The sequence below is a fragment of the Sciurus carolinensis genome, chromosome 1, assembly GCF_902686445.1.
Source record: "Sciurus carolinensis chromosome 1, mSciCar1.2, whole genome shotgun sequence".
Taxonomy (NCBI): Eukaryota; Metazoa; Chordata; class Mammalia; order Rodentia; family Sciuridae; genus Sciurus; species Sciurus carolinensis.
Window position 1 is genome coordinate 166,547,610 of NC_062213.1, and position 17,665 is coordinate 166,565,274.

At 35.9% G+C, this 17,665-nt stretch overlaps 1 protein-coding gene across 2 annotated transcripts in view; it reads left to right on the forward strand.

Annotated features, from left to right (window-relative positions):
• Ndc1 (NDC1 transmembrane nucleoporin) overlaps window positions 1-17,665 on the forward strand; it is a 54,375-nt gene that overhangs the window by 34,004 nt on the left and 2,706 nt on the right. For both annotated transcript variants that reach the window (XM_047554940.1, XM_047554946.1), the window contains exons 15-17: window positions 1,480-1,543; window positions 2,971-3,071; window positions 14,425-14,585. In XM_047554940.1, the coding sequence (XP_047410896.1) occupies window positions 1,480-1,543; window positions 2,971-3,071; window positions 14,425-14,585 (326 nt within the window). The remainder of the gene's footprint in view (window positions 1-1,479; window positions 1,544-2,970; window positions 3,072-14,424; window positions 14,586-17,665) is intronic.

The following is a 17,665-nucleotide window of genomic DNA, read 5'->3' on the forward strand; positions in this document are numbered from 1 at the left end:
CCTCTCCACCAAAACTTCTCCCATCCATTTTAGTTTTTAAAATCTAACTTCTCCTTCTGTAGACATTGCCATATTATCAAGTGGGTTAATATTGCACTCATTCAGTTAATGCATTTCAGTGGAAGTTTGCATTGGTGTCTATTATTTATTTTTACTTATTTGTTTATTTTTATTCTTTTGAGTCATCCTCTGATCTCTTTGAAAAGAGATCAGAGCAATCCTGATAGAACATAGACACACCTATGAATAATTTCAAGGTGTGTGTGTGTGTGTGTGTGTGTGTGTGTGTGTGTGTTGCAGATCTGGAGATTAAACTAAGGGTTACTCTATTACTGAACTACATCAAATTTTTAAAGTTTTGAAACAGTCTCTTAAGTTGCTGAGGCCAGCCTCAAATTGTGATCCTTCTGCCTCAGCCTCCTGAGACACTGGGATTATAGGTGTCTGCCCCTGAACCCGGCTCAAGTTCTTGAAACTGCCTTTTCAAGAGTGGAAGGGAAGATCCACTCAACTAATAATTACCTCTGCCAAAACATCATCTTCTTTGGGCTTTCCATTAGAGGAAGATGTCTTTCACCAAGAAGATGATGGCTGGCTGTTGTTTTACTTCAGTGCTTGGTTTCAGAAGGAGGGGAGGAAAACTCCCCTCAAATGTCTTTTGTGTATGTGTGCTCTTTCACTTAAGTCCTTTCATTTGAATTTTAACAGTCTTCCTGTGAGATAGGTCTTCCTGTCCTAAAGGAAAACTGAGACTCAGAGGGGTGCAGTATCTAGCTTGAGGCATATAGTGAGTGTTGGCCCTAATCAAAATCTCCTTTTCTCTTGGGAGTGAATGCCTGCTTCGATTTTAATTTTGCAAGTGGATTTGTTGTATGATAGGAGATTATCGACACTGTTGTTTGATGTTGAGAAATGTAACTTAATAGCTTGTTATGTTGTACTTAATGGTCTTCATTGGGCACATAACCAAAGCCAGAATTTGTTTAAATTGTTGCTCCACAGTATCTCACCCTGGTGTTTTAAAGAAGATGGGGTGATTTTTCTTTGGAGTGGAGTTGAAAGTAGACCATTTAAGAGAGGTAATATGTATTAATAGATCTTATGTTTTAAAAAGAACTTTTGTAACTGTTCTCTTAGTGATCTCTGTACTCATCCTCTGAGGTGAGGTCAACACATATGACTTATTTTACCTAAGAAACTGAGGCATATAGACATTTAGAGACTTTGGAAGGGTCACACAAGAAGTTGATGGTAGAATGCTTTTTTTTTGCGGTGCTGGGGATTGAACCCAGGGCCTTGTGCTTGCAAGGCAAGCACTCTACCAACTGAGCTATCTCCCCAGCAGAATGCATTTTTTGTAGTTAAATTATATTGTATAAGAATTTATTTCAGATTTTAATTAATAGTTTGTAATTTTGGTAAAATGACAATAGTTTTTGCTCATGGGAACTCATGTTATTTTATTTTATTTTTTGGTAGCATCCAGAGGCCTCAATTCAGGCTGTGTTTGCAGATGCCCAAATGCATATTTGGGCATTAGAAGGTAAGCAATCTCTGTGAACTGTAACTGTGATTTTAATTATCTGTCAAATATTGAAGTATAATCCATGAAAACTCATTTCTGGACTCTGATCTCAATCTTTACATTTTCAGGTGCATTTTTATATCTTTGTTTTATGTAGATCACTTTTCTTTTTTTTTCTTTTCTTTTTTTTTTTTTTTTTTTTAAGATCACTTTTCTTAGATATTTAAGTTGTTTTATTTTGTTTGTCCTGGTGGGGATTGAAGCCAGGACCTTGATGGGCAAGCTCTGCCACCGAGCTATAGCTCAAGGTGTATTTTGATTTGGATAAAAAATTTTCTCATACATAAGCAGAGAAATTAAGTCTGGGATTCATTCATATCTTTCTAAATATACAACCAATAGATTTATTTTTAACTTATGTTAACATGTTAAATATGAAAACTTAATTGTTAAAGAATTGATTTTTGTCAAGTACTAGCATACACACTTGTGATCCCAGCTATTTGGGATGCAGAGTTTAAGGTCAGCCTGGGCAATTTAGCAAAACTGTCTCAAAATGAAATGAAATGAAATGAAATGAAATGAATAGAATAGCTTGGGATATAGCTCAGTGGTAGAGAGCTTGACCAGCATACAAGAAACCCTGGGATTAATCCCCAGTACCCCACATCCCAAAAGGACTGTTTCTTTTCATCTTATAGATGCTACCTTATTACCTTCTCATTGTTTAAGTGACTCTCAGAGAGGCCTTTCTGAACATTCTATGAAAAGTATCCTTATAGTTGTCACTGTATACTTTTTTCTTCCAGCATTTATCACATCTCAATATATTTTATTTTAATTTTGGTACTGGGGATTAAACCCAGGGATGCTTAACCACTGATTCACATTACCTCTTTTTATATTTTATTTTGAGATAGGATCTTGCTAAGCTCTCAGAGCCTCAATAAGTTGCTGAGGCTGGCTTTGATTTGTGGTCCTCCTGCCTCGGCCTCCTGAACTGCTGTTATTACAGGCATGCACCACCACTGGGAGTGTTTTATTTCTCAGCTACATCTCCAGGCATTTTAATTTTTTTATTTTGGTACAGTGTCTTGCTAAGTTTCCCAGGTCACCCTTGAACTTGTCATCCTCCTGCCTTTAGCCTCCCAAATAGCTGAGATTATAGGCATGAACCACCATGCCAAGTTACAACTCTGTATTATTAAAAAAAATTTTTCCCTAGTAGAATTAAAGCCGAAGTTTTATCCACTTATTCATGATTAAGACAGTTGAATACTTTTTTATTGTTGATGCTATCTTTTGCCCATTTTTTGTTGAATTGCCCCTCTTTACTTATAGTTCTTTTTATATTCAGAATATTACTCTTGTTTCAGATAGATGTATTGCAGATAGATTTGCCTAATTTTGATTCATTTTTAACTTTTTTCTCTTTTCCCCTTGAGGTCTGTCTCACTTGGTAGCAGCATCATTTACAGAAGATAGATTTGGAGTTGTCCAGACTACTCTACCAGCTATCCTTAATACTTTGTTAACACTGCAGGAGGTAAGCAGTCTGTGTGTTGGCTATGGGGAGAGGTTATTCTGCTTACCTCTCCAGCTTTTCTATTTATTTCTTATATATGATATCTATTGAGTAACCAAACATGTTGGAAATTAAGATAATGGTATTGTTTTCACCATTAGAAAATTGAAATCTAAAGTAGAACAGGAAGATAAAAATTTTAATTGTATACATTTTATAGAAAAAAAGTATACTAAACCTGTAGGACATACCTCTGATATTAAACAGATAATTTTAGGATATTGGAATTCTGTTCATTGATAAAAGTTTAGATCCTTATATAACTTGTAGCTACTCAAAGTGACCTGTAATTAAATAAGTTCCCTACTGGCCCAGAGGCTTAAGAGCTGAGGCCAGTTCAAGCTGAGTGATTTGTTTTAATTATAGGTCTTTTTTCCTGGACTTACAGAAAGGCAGAATAAAACACGTGCTTCCTGCTTTCCATTAGGCTTCCTTTCCTAGCTTGGTGTTGAGTAATACATTTATACCTCCTTATAACATTAGTGCATCAGTGTATAAACACTGAGTGGAGACATTTAGAAGTAGTGGTTGCGAAGAATGGTATGCTTTCTGTAAGATGTGGTCTTCAACTAGGCCTGAAGGGTAACAATTGGTGCATCTTTTGGTGTTGGGAAGCCATTTAAGATATAGAGAAAGCATGCTCCACAGTTCCTTTCTTTGAAACTCAATTCATTTTACCCTTAAAAAGTCTTATTCATTAAAACCAGTGATTTTGCTTTTTTAAAGTATTATTTGTGCCCACTCTCTCAGGTATGTTATTTGAGATGTGAATATTCACATGGATGTTGTCCAGTATTTTCCTTCTAATATTTGACTTGTCTAACCATACAGTAGAGAGCAACCATGACTTGAGCATGTTGCCCGTCAGTTCTCATAATGTGATCCTCATCACTGTCTTGTAAGTAAGCAAAATGGAGGCAATTTAGCTCTCTTTTACAGATAAGGGAAACTCAGAAGTGCAGTGACTTACCTTAATCGCACATGCAAGTCTCATGGATGAAAGATCTGGTCTGATTGCAGGGCATTAGCAGTGTAGTAGAGCCAGAAAAAGTGGCAGATCCATATCCCTTTATTCTTCCTGAACTAACCATCTTGTCCTATCCCACCCCCGACCCCTATTTCTCATAGGCTTCTTTCTTGAGAGAGAACAGTTCCTCCTCTGAAACTTTTTGAACTGTGGTCTGCAGTAGGTTTATATTCAATTCAGTGTGTGTGTGTATAACAGAGCAAGATTCCTGGCACAGTACTTCCCTTTACTGTGTGTAGTGAATTTTATTAACATTTTCCCTTCTATTTCATTGGGGTGGGGGGAAACCATGGTGATTGAAATTGACTAAATTGATTTCATAAAGATCACACTATTCTCCTTCGAAGTTTTCTACATCAAAATTTTTGTTTTCACCCTGCCACCACCAAAATTTCTAGTTTTCCATAGTTGATTAGTAGGAAAGCTATCTGTTATTTGATAGTAGTCATTCATACCTTTGGGCAGAAAGGTGAAAATTACAGGTTTGTCAAAAAATCAACTTTATTTACTTTGAAAAACAGAGGAGTTGGGATGGAAACTACTTTTGAGGGGCAAAGTAGAAAGAGGCAAAGAGGCTTACTTTGGGTATTTAGAAGAGGTCAAAGGAACAAAGAACTGGATGGTACTTAAGCAGATGGTACTTAGTGTCTGAGTGTTAAAACCCCTCCTTGTCCACATCTTGTGATGTCTGTTTTCTCCTACACCACATCACAGTCCGCCTTTTGTCTTACTCTTTAGTCATCAGGTTTTGTACACTGCCTCACCTGCCCCAGCCTTATTGATTGTAATGAGCAATTCAGTGTTCATGTGGATAATTATCTATACCCTGACTGCACTGGCCTTTGATTTCCCCCTCTTCACTAATCATTTTTAAGTCCTCTCAACCCACAGCTATCACAGGGACCTCATTATCTTCTGAATGTTTCCTTTCCAGAGCCTGGGACTCGAGGATTCTACCCTTCTAAGTCAGAGTCCTTAAATATTTTTGTGTCTTTGGAGGTCTAGTAAAGCCTGTGAACTCTCAGAATAATGTTCTTAAATGCATAAACTAGAATTAGAAAGGAAATTCATTTATATTGAAATGTAACTATAAAGATCTTAAGTTTGTGATATAGTAGTATATGCTTTTTTAATTGCATTAAATAGCGAATCTGTTAGTGATCTAATAACACCATTTTGAAGTAGTAATAAAATGAATGGTATTTCAGGGTCACTGTAGCAACAGTAATGTAATAGGAAGATACGGTAATTTCTGTTTTTCTAAGTCACAGAACTGCTAATGGTACTGTGGTTTGTTGTTTGTGTCTATAATTAAAATAAAGGCTGCATTTTAATTTAGAGCATAGTAAAGATAAATATGTAATTTTAATTCCATATTCTCAAAATTTTATCCCTAGGTGTTTGGGCCCCGGTGTGAGAGCCCTTGCTCCCAACACAGCCCTCTCCTGCCCTTCTACCATACAATTTCTTTGATATGACCAATTTTTCCAATTCCTTTTCTCTGTGTTCTTTGTTTTCCAGCTCCTTCCTGGCTATTGTCCTTCCTTCTCCAGATCAGACCTTCTATTCTGTCTTTCTTATTAATTCCTTCAATTTCCCTGGCTTTAGGTTTTTCAGCTGCACCAAATGGTAAAACTCCACCCGTATCCACCACTCCTCTGTTCTTTTGCCTTTGCCTGCTGTCTCAGCTTTACTTTAGGCTCTTGACACTCCTGCCCTGAATCATTACTGTGGCCTTTTGCCCCTTCTGACTCTTCACTGAGATCTTTCATATTCTGACTCCAGCCACTCTGGCATTCTTCCCATAAGCCCTCTATGGACTATTTGGTTTTCTCAAAAGTATATTGTATTTTCTTAATCTAACTCTTAACTCTGTGCATGGCACCTTTTCTTTCCTCCTTTGTCTAGAACATATTTTTCTCCAGTGGCCTGGCTCAGCTCTCTAACTCCTATCTCAGCACTTTATTGTCTTTACTTCTGCTGTCTCCTGTATTACTGCAGTAGAGGCAGAGACCTCATCTCATTTCTGTATTCCCAGTAACTGCTATGGTACCTGGTGACAGATACTTAGTAAATGCTTGTTGAGTGACTGCTATATTGCTTCATTGCAGGTTAAGTCAGTAAAAGCCTTGTTCTGGGACCTGAATTGACAGTTTTGATTATAATGATCCCAAATGACCCTTTTATTTTGAGGCAGGACTGTGATGTTTTATGTTTTTGGTTTTATGTTCTTTGATCTAAAGGGATACTTGCTCTTAGTGAAGAAATTAATTCTGAGTATCTCCGTAATTTAAGTTGTACAATACTAGCTCTTGGGTGCTACTAGGGAACAATTGTATTGGACTGTTAGTTCTTTTGTTTTACTTCTCGGTATCAATAACATCAGCCATTCACTGTGAATCATTAAAGGCAAACTGTGAAAAGAAAGGGGAGCCTTTCACTCTTCAAACCATTCAGTGGCCTCAGAAAGGAGCGATGGATATCCTGCCACAGGCCAGAGAGATCACAATTATTATTAGGGGCTCTTGAGTCCACACCTGGGTTAATGCCATCTGAATAATTAATGTGTATCCTAACACATCTGCACCTGTTTCTCAGAGGTTTCAGTGTGCTGTTTTGATTAGTTAAAATGCAAATTTATTTGAAATCATTACTGAATTCATGATTGTTACTTATTTTCTCTAACAGTGATGGAGAACAACTAATGTCCTGTGGAAGTTCACAATATTATTTTATTGTCCTTAAAAAGGGTTCTTGTGAATAAAAGGTTGGAGACCAAAATGAGAGTGTATTTTTTAATTAAAAATTTTAAATTGTGATAGAATATCCTTAACATAAAATATACCATTTTCCCCATTTTTTCAGTGGATAGTTCTTTGGCATTAAGTATATTCATTCATCTTCAGTACTTTTTCATATCAGAGTTTGTTTAAATATTTTAGAAAACCTTGTTTTCTTTGAAAAGTCAGTGTCATTTTGATGTAGATCAGTCCTGTTACATTTTTTTGTCTTATCATCTGAAGGTCAAATTTTGATATACTTGGAATATTGCAGTTTACCTTTATGCCATTCACAGACTCTTTCATCCAATAATTTTTTTAATTATTAATCTGTTAGCATGGGATAAGTATAGAATAGAAAAAGATCTGGTTTCTGCCCTCGAGGAGCTTACAGACTGTAAAACAGAGTCATACCAAGAACTAACTAAATTGTAATAGGGCCCCAGTGTATGGAAATGCAGAATGGTCAGGGAACATAAGAATGGTCAGGTGAATCTAAGATAGTCTTGTAAGTAGGGGATAGAAGGAGGCTTTTGAGGTCATTAATGGGTTCCTTGAAGGTGTAGGGGTTAGGAAGACAGGAAGGGAAAAGGAAGTATTCTTGAGGGCCAGAGCTTTGAGTTTGAAGGCCCACAGACTCCTGACCAGTATTCTACAGATTAGAGTCTATTCTTTATTTCCCTAGAATTTAATGCTGCTTGGTCTAACATTTGTGTAGTACTCCAGAAGAAATCCTTTATAAAAATTTTTGTAACAATCCTGTGGGTTTACAGCAAGTCTTACTTTGTGTGATTGAATCACTCTCAGAAAGACTACCTGTAGGTGTGATTTATTGAAGATCATACCTAGTAAATGATTGAGTCAGAATTAGAAACCCGATTTTTGGACCTTAAGCCTTTATCTGTCCACCATATCAGATTACCTCTTGAGGGACTGGCAGAGGTATGTATTTTCTTTCTTTTTTTGCAGTACTGGGGAATGAACCCAGTACCCTCCATGTGCTAGGCAAGGGTTCTACCACTTAACCCATTAGCTTCCAGTCCATTAGCCTCTTTGCTTAGAAGGAATGGCAGTATGGCAGAAGTGCCAAAGTGTGAAATCTGAAATCAGATGGACATACTTGAATTCCAACTCCTACTGTTTCCTTGTGAAAAGAAATTTGCCATATTTCTTTGGATCTAAATTGCTATTAATTGAAAGATAGGCTTCCATTTCAGAAATTATAAAATGTAAGAGAAAAAAGGTACATTATCAAATCAATAAATATGATCATTTTGAAACATCAGTGTAGTCTAGGAGACTGACTGACAAATGCCAAGTACACCGTCAGGAGGGCTTCAGTACTTTCTAAATGACCAAGTAGGGTGTGATTTATTTAGCTTTCTGGGATCAGTGTCTTCATCTGTAAAATGGAAATACAGTTCAAGTATCTCTTATCTAAAATACTTAGGACTAAAAGAGTTGCAGATTTGGAGTACAAATTTTGGATTTTGGAACATATTTGATTTTGGAGCATTTCAGGTTTTAGAATGTTTTGAATTTCAGATTTTTGGATTAGAGATACTCAACCTGTAGTAGCTTATAGAGTTATTATAAGGGATAGTGATAATATCTATAAAGAGTCTAGAATGGCATTAGGTATACATGCAAGTGTTAGGTATGTTAGGTATACAATGAAAGTAGCAGGTACTACTGTTATTAAATAAAAACCAAACATCTACGGCTGGGGTTATGGTTCAGTGTTAGCAGCTCACCTAGCATGTGTGAGGCCTTAGGTTCAATCCTTAGCACCACATAAGAAAAATAAAGGTATTGTTTCCATCTATAACTAAAAATATTTATATATTGAAAACAACCCATCTAGGCAAAATGCAACAAGTTCTTTTTAGGTTTTATGTGTGGCTTCATTACAAATTATTTAAATGAGATTATACATATAAAGCAACTAACTTAGTTGCTGATAGACAATAATTGCAGTCAATAAATTCAGCTATCAACATCATCATCATCATCATCACCATCACTATTATTATTCCCTGTAAGAATAGTTCTCAACCAGGGGCCATTTTATCCTGTCAGGAGATGTTGGCAGTGTCTGGAGGGACTTTCCGTTTACACGGCTAGGGGACTGCTACTGACATCTGTTGTGTAGAGGCTGGGGGTGCTGCTACACACCCTCTAATGCATAGGGTGGCCCCACGACAAGAATTACTCAGTCCACAATGTCAGTAGTACTGAGATTGAGGAACTGCTCTGTAGTCATCATTTCCAGTAACAACCTAGCTCTTATCCTTAATATTTCTCTTTGGGATTCTGGCTTTATTGGGAACGAGCTCTTTTTACTTATTTTTATTTTATTTTTTAAATTTTTAAAATTTTGTGTGTGTGTTTGTGTATGGGGGGGTAAGCCTTTGTTTTAACTACATTGTAAATAGGGTCTCTGAGGGATTATTACAACTTTGCACAGTGGTCACTTGTTAATGACAATGATAGATAAATATCCAGAGGAGAACAGAGTTTTCTCTTTGACTTTTGTTCGCATACTATTGCATGTAGATGTAAGTGGGCAAAAACATACTGGTTTTCATAATAGCAGCCCCTCTTTAGGCTTCAGAAGAGCCAAAGTATAAGGCTTTGGAATTTTAAATTGAATATTATAAACCATCGCTTCCTACTTTAAGATATTCATATATTGCCTTCATAAATTTGGACTTAACTGTTTCTTACCACATACTTTTTCATAATGTTAATCATGTTTTATTTACCTGGCCTTTTGTTTACTTAGTATTTATTTATTTATTTATTTTTATTGGTGCTCAGGATTGAACACAGGGTCTTATGAATGCAAGGCAAGCACTCTACTAACTGAGCTATATCCCCAACCCTACTTAGTATTTTTTAAAATACATTTTTAGTTGTAGGTGAACCCTTTATTTTTATTTATTTATTTTTTGGTGGTGAGGATCGGATCTAGTGCCTCACATGCTAGGTGAATGCTCTACTGCTGAGCCATAACCTAAGCCCTTACTTAGTATTTTTAATCATTCATTTTTGCTTGGCATAGTTTGCATACCTATAATCCCAGTGACTCTGGAGGCTGAGGCATGAGGATGGTAAGTTTGAGGCCAGCCTCAAGAATTTAGCAACTCTTTCTCAAAATTAAAAAATAAAATTGGTTAGAGATGTAGCTCAGTGGTAAAGTGCTCTTGGGTTCAATCCCTAAGACCAGATAATTAAAATAAATAATTCATTTTTAACATAAATTAACTTAAAAGGAGATATTATATCCTTATTGTAAAAGGCAAACGGTTTGACTTGCTACAGATGGAACAAAGTCCATAGTCCCTTTTTAAAAAACCCATCATATATTTCTAAATTAAGACTTCTTTTTAAAATTTTAAAAATGTAACATAGTATATTAATCTAAGGTAGAATTCCCTTAATCAAATAAGCAGATGCTGTTCTTCAGTGAAATAGCTGAAAGCATTGAGTGGGATAAAGACTAAATATTTTAGCCTGTGTCAACCCAGGTCAGTTTTTACTGCCAGATGAGTTCAGGTCAGGCCAATTTGAGACCAAAAGAGTAACAAACATTTGTTTGTTTTCAGGTTTTTTGGATTTCAGAATTGAGGGTAAAGTAGTTAAAGTGAGAAAAGTCAATAATTCTAAATTCTAGGTGACTACTGTTGTTTGTTAAAGTCCCTAAACCTCTGAGACCTCCTGTCCTTTGTTGTAGAAGATTAGTGAGGATCAGAGAGGTGTTAAGGTTAGCTCCAAGTGGAGGCTTTCCTCCTGCATTTAACATTTCTACCATTAGTCTGTTGGACCTAATGTATTTTGTGCATTTTTTGAGCAATTTTGTAAAGATTGGTGTTTCTTTTTTTTTTTTATTTTTATTTTTTGAGTTTATTCTTTACTAGAGGCCTTTCAAACAGCAAAGAAAATTTTCAGTAAAATGAATTCTCTCCCATTTACCCTTAGTGGGAGGTCCATTGGACCCTTATTAAATCTAAGGTAGATATATTATGATATATTAGTGATTTTACATTTTTCATATCTTAAAACAACTTGCTATTTAATTGTCCTAGGAATTATTTCATTATTATTCATCAGTTATTCTTTTTTTAAATCTTTTTCTTTTTAGTTCTAGACAGACACAATACCTTTATTTCATTTAAATAAATGAAATAAATGCTGAGGATTGAATCCAGGACCTCACATGTGCTAAGTGAGCACTTTGTCATTGAGCCACAACCCCAGCCCTCATCAGTTAATCTTAATAGTGGTAAAATATTACAAAACAAAAATGATGAAATCATGTAGTTTTATTTATTTACTTTTTTTTTTTTTTTTAAAGAAAAGCTATTTAAGAAATCTGAGGTTGGGGATATAGCTCAGTGGTAGAGCACTTGCCTAGAGTGCACAAGGCCCTGGGTTCCATAATCAACACTGGGTGGGGTTTTAGCACGTATCTTTGTAGTCTTTTTTTTTCCTAAGCTTTCGTTGAATATAGTTGATAATTCAGTTTTTACTTTTTAATTTTCTTCCCACAATGGTAAAGAAAACTGCCAATATATTAAAATCATTGGACAAATCAGAAGACAAGTACAAAGAGACTTCTGTAGACTAGCTCTTTTCTAAAGTAATGTAGTATAGTTCACTTGGATAAATTTACATCTTCTAATAATTACATAAAAAATACAGGTGAAATTAATTTTGGTAACATTTTATTTAACCCAGTAGATCTAAAATGTAATTTTATCATATAGTCAATGTAAAATTAATAATGTGATGTTGTATATTCTTTTTCATACCAAATCTTGGAAATCAGTTGTATATTTTTTACTTTATGTCTGTTCAGATCTCTCATATTTCAAGTGCTCAATAACTACATGTAGCTAGTATTTATTGAATTGGACAGCACAGCTCTAGACTTTAATGATGGTAGTGAAATTGATCATGTAAGAAAATTTTCACTATAAATCCTTCAGATGATAATATTCTAGATGTATATTTTTCAAACTCAAGAATTGATGGCAGAAATATTTCTAAGGAGAAAGGGAAAAATGCATGTGGTATTCTCATCTAGTAAGTCATTCAACAGGAAGAATTTCATTCCACAATATTTTTTAGTAATAATCATTTATTCTGTTGAGTATACATGATAATATTCCTTCATCTCCTGCGGTGTTTGTGCACCAAAATTTACACAGTTGAGAGTATTAGGAGATAAATATTAGGCGGTGTGTGTATACAAATAAGAAAAGAGATGATGTTGAAGTAAAAGAAGTCTCTGGATCCATCATTTGAATTTGTATTTATAAACCTAAGAAGGAAAATGTTTTGCAGTTATAGTGCAAAGGAAATGGCTATGCTCTCTTCAACAAATTTCTGAGCTGTCAAAAATTTTCAAAAATATTGCATTTTGAAGGTATAGTTGCAAAAAAAAAGAATTAGAAGTATTGATGAACTAGAACCTTTTAGAAATGTATCTTCAGTTTGAAATCGGTATTTATAACATGGATGTGTTCTGGGTTTATGTATGACAGCTGATGGGCAGCTGGTTACTTTCAGTGGACATTGCTGGGCAGGGGTTGTGGCTCAATGGTAGAGTGCTTGCCTAGCATGTGTGAGGTGCTGGGTTCAGCTCTCAGCACCACTATAAATAAACAAAAGTCCATTGACAACTAAAAATATTAAAAAACAAAACAAAACAAAAACAAAGGACATTGCCTTTTCAGGTGTGTATATCTTTGAAACCTGGAAACTATGGGATGAAATTTGTGTTTACTATGTTTATATTCTTATTTAAATTTCTATAAAATTATATTATCCTGTCATTTTTACTTCTGAAAGTGCTTTTTTAAATTTAAAAAAAAAAAAAAAAAAAAAAACATGGTGCTGAGAATCAAACCCAGGGCTAAATAACTTTTTAGACTGTAAAAAATCAAAAGGGTCTGTTCGACCCAGGTAGTAAATGGTGATCACCAGTTTTCCTGTTACATTGAGAAGGTGTGCAGTGGGCGAGGGGGTGTAGCTAGATGGTAGAGCACTTGCCTAGGATGTGGGAAGCCCTGGGTTCTGTGCTTGGCACTGCAAAAAAAAAAAAAAAAAAAATGTGTGTAAGAAAGTTGAAAAGTTTTCCATTATGATTCACTGTTATTGTGCTATTTAATACTACTTAAGTGTCTCTCTGAATATCACTTCTCATACTGCCTAAAGTTATCACAAGTATGTCCTAGTCTTGGGAAATGCCCTGTTGTAGAAGAAGAAATGATTGGACTTGAAGTTAACATGACATACTGAACACATGCATTAAGTTTTGTTTCTTCCCCCAAACTCTGCCAAACTATGGTAAAGGACTATTAAAATATATAAATCCATAAACAGGAGAGGAAGCAACAGAGTCTGTGAGACTGGAAAGCAGGTGACTGAGATAACTCACCTAGCAGATCCCAGAGACAAATCCCAGCTTGGCAGTGGGAAAAGCACCAGGTGCCTGTAGAATCAAGGGTGGAGGGTCAGGACCAACATGAGGAGGTTTGGATGAAAAAGTTGAAAACCATTAGATTTATCCTCTGCTACTATTTGTTCCTCCTCCTCTCCAGGCTGTGTTTTGTCCTCTAGAGAGAGCAGAATACCACATCTGTGGACTAGGAGAGTCCTGACAGTTGGGGGACTGCACTACAAACATAGGGTTGAATTCTCCCTAAACACTGGGGGCCAGGTCCCTTGAGACAGGATACTTGCAGAAATAATTTTTTTTTTTTTTTTTTTCGGTGCTGAGGATCGAACCCAGGGCCTTGTGCTTGCAAGGCAAGCACTCTACCGACTGAGCTTTTTCCCCAGCCCAGAAATAATTTTAATTACTTTTGTTTTCACTTCTTTTGCCTTTTGCTCCATAACCATAAATAATATGCTTATACTCTTACCTTTTGTCACTTTAGATATTATCTTGAAATAATAGAGTACACATTTATATTTCATCCTTCTCCCTTCTCTTAATGTAGCTATATCGTTTAAAAATTACATCATTTTCCTTTGGCATTTAAAAGATATTTTAAATTCTCTATTTCTTACTCTAAAACTGTAAGTAAAATCAGTTTCACTTGTAACTTGTCACTCTTGTCCCATCTGTTTTTACTCATGGACCACCTTACCTAGAATTGAAAAGGGAGATAGACTAGTTTAGCAAATAACTTTATGTAAACTTTGAAACTTAGGGTCCCCCCCCCCCAAGAGATCCATAGTGAAGGCACTCCTGCCTGTCACCCACTATTAGCCCTTGAATTACAGCTCCCCTTTATAGGGCAGGTCCAGTAACTGCTGGAGTTGCTGAGTCTCTTCACTGCATCGTTTTTCAAACTGTTGTTGCTGTTTCACAGTAAAAACACATGTCTATGGATATGTGTAGCTCTATCTAAAATAAAATCTCATTATTTTTTGGCCTAAGTTGACTTTCTAGATAAAGCTTAACTAAAGTGTTTTTTTTTTTTTTTTGGTCTAGGCAGTTGACAAATACTTCAAGCTTCCTCATGCTTCCAGTAAACCACCCCGGATTTCAGGAAGCCTTGTGGACACTTCTTATAAAACATTAAGATTTGCATTCAGAGCATCACTGAAAACTGCCATCTATCGAATAACTACTACATTTGGTGAACATCTGAAGTAAGTTTATCTGTTGACCCATGGACACAGTTTGTTTCTAGGAAATCCTCTGAGGAATAGGTATGAGAATTATAAATGCTTACATGTTTTAAGTGTTCTTTTGGGACCTTAATGGTTCCCCTGTGAACCAATAGCTTGGATTTAAACTTAAAAAATTTGACATGTTGCTGGGCATGGTGGTGCACACCGGTGATTTCAGATGTTCAGGAGGCTGGGGCAGGAGGATTGCAAGTTCAGAGCCAGCCTCAGCAACTTATCAAGGCCCTAAGCAACTCAGCAAAACCCTGCCTCAAATTAAAAAACAAAAAGGGTTGGGGATGTGACTCATCGGTTAAGCACCCTTGGGTTCGGTGGCCCCCCCCAAAAAATGAATTTGACCTGTCATAACCTTTGGGGATTTCTTTTGAATGGACAAAAGAGAGGACAGAAAGTTATAAAAACAGTAAATGTGAAAAAAAAAATTATACATATATATATTCCCCTCCTCCCCAAGGACCCTTAAGGGAGGAATAAGACAAGCATATTAAAAATAAATCCATTGTTACATTTTGGTCAGGAAGCCAAGACTTGGGGTGAGCAGAGTATTCCATAAATGAGTCTGTGGTGCTTTGTGAGTCATGCTGGAAAAGCACTGGCAGATCACACCACCTTCAGAAACGAGAACCACAATGCCAAACCTGTTTATATTTAGTTTCGTTGGTGTTTACTGCTTTGCTCTCATGAACAATCTAGCTAGGCAGGATGAGGGATACTAGTTTCTCAGCTAAACCATACTTATCATAATTATAAAAGAGCTGTAGAAGGCATAAGAGATTGTTCTGCTTTTTCTGTATGCAGTCAATGTATAGTTTAGGACTTCCTCATACTGCCTGTGTTTCTAAACAAGGAGTACATTTCCTTAATACTAGGCAGAAGTAGTAGCAGGCGTTTATGGGGTACTTTGGTTCTTTGTGGGAATACAAAAGAGCTGTCAGTCATTCTCCATCATTAAGACATTTACTAACTTGTTTAGAAACAAACAAAAATCTATTTATTGAGTAAATTCTAGACCTGTGCCATGTATTGCAATTTTTCATTTACATCTTATTAAGGATGCTGTGAGGCACAGAAATTATCCTAATTGTACAGATGTGGAAACTGAGGCACAGAGAATTTAAAATTTGCTTGATAGCACAGTCTATGCATGTTAGAACATGAACCTGAAATCAGGTCAGTCTTGTTCTTAAAAATCTGCCGCCTTCCTTTTATAAACACTTGTCTACCTCCGAGATATAAACTAGCACATAGGAATACACTCAGAATCCACTCATTGGTGAATTCAGAGAAGGAAATGGATATGATTTATAATAATGATAGAGCAAAATCAGAGAGAAAAGGGGATTCTTAGATAAGAAAGAGGGGTTGGGGCTGGGGTTGGGGCTCAGTGGTAGAGCCCTTGCCTAGCATGCATGAGGCCCTGGGTTCGATCCTCTGTTTGATCCTTAGCACCACATAAAAATAAAATAAAGGTATTGTGTCCACCTACAACTAAAAAATATATTTAAAAAAAAGAGGGTTGTTGGATGACAGATGAAAAATTATGAGAATGAAATTCTATCTTGGTTTCATTCTTCAGAGAAGACCCATATTTTAAATATGCACTAAAACTGTTTAATAGAGTCTATTTTTTACAAATATAGGACAGAATTACATGAAGGAAAGAATAATTACATCTGTATTTCTATCTGACTGTATCATTGATTATCCTGTGATTGTGGGCAGGTTACCTAATGAGGTAAAGTAATTTGCCCAAGATTATATAGACAGTAGGTTGCAGAACCAGAATTCAGACCATAATCTTGCTAATTCTAGAGTTTTGTCTGCAGTATCTGTACACCTAGCCAATAGGCTGTATTATCTCTCCTAAGCTCTGAACCTTTCTGATACTGTTTAAACTCTCACTTTACTTCATTTGGTATTGACATAGATAAAATGAGATCATAGGTTCTAGATAAGTGAAGTCCACTGTACATCATATACTCTGACAACTATTAGTGTAACAACTAATTCACTACCTAAAGCTCTTCCTTGGGAGAACCATTTATAAATAAACTCTTGAGCTGTGGAATTATCTCAGACCGGTTATTCATTGGAGACATTCATTCAACACCAGTTTACCTTTTTTTTGTTTGTTTTATTTTCCCTAAATTTTATTGGGTATATTTGAGGTTTATAACATGATGTTATGAATATATATAGATAGTAAAATGATTCCTATAGTGAAGCAAATTAATATAGCCATCATCTCATAGTTATTTTTTGTATGTTTGACAAAAGTAGCTAAAATCTACTTTAACAAATTCCTGATCGTTAACTATAGTCCTCATCGGACATTTCATCAGTGGAGTTGTTTATTCTACATATGCTACGTTGTGTCCTTTGATCTACCCCTAACCCTCCCCCCCATGTACTCTTACTTTAGGCAAATTTTATTTACTTCCATCCTTTAATGCATCAAAATTTACTTGAGGGGCAGAATTGCTATGGACTACTGACAGTAGTTCATAAAGGAGCATTCACTACCGCTAGTGGCGAGAAGAGTGACAGGAAAAGCCACAGACTGGGTGTTTGAGTTCAGAGCCATTTAGCTAGAGATACAGCTTCACTAGCTTATACCTAGAGGGCATCTTTGTACAGTGAAGTACTTGAAGTGGTTCCATCAGAGGTGAATATATTGGATTAAGAAAACAGAGATGTGAAAAGGCATTTTAGGGTGGTTTGTAGTAAAATTATTAAAAAAGACTTTTGGTACTTTAAAAGTGATGAACTTAGTTATCTGAAATTTTATCTTCAGCAATGGTATATTACTATTCAGGAACTAGAAAACCAGAATCTTTTGTTGCATTCAATTTTTGTCCAAAAGGAAGTTTTATACTAGTTTCAGTGTGTATTTGCCCTAGTTTTGTCAAGGTAATGTATTTTTGTGGTGGTGAGAGTAGAGCGAGAATTCAGCATCCCCATCCAAACATAACTTACGTTCAAAGGGAGAAGTAAATCTAAACCACCAAGCCATTACCTTTGAAAGCAATTAATGGAGTCTA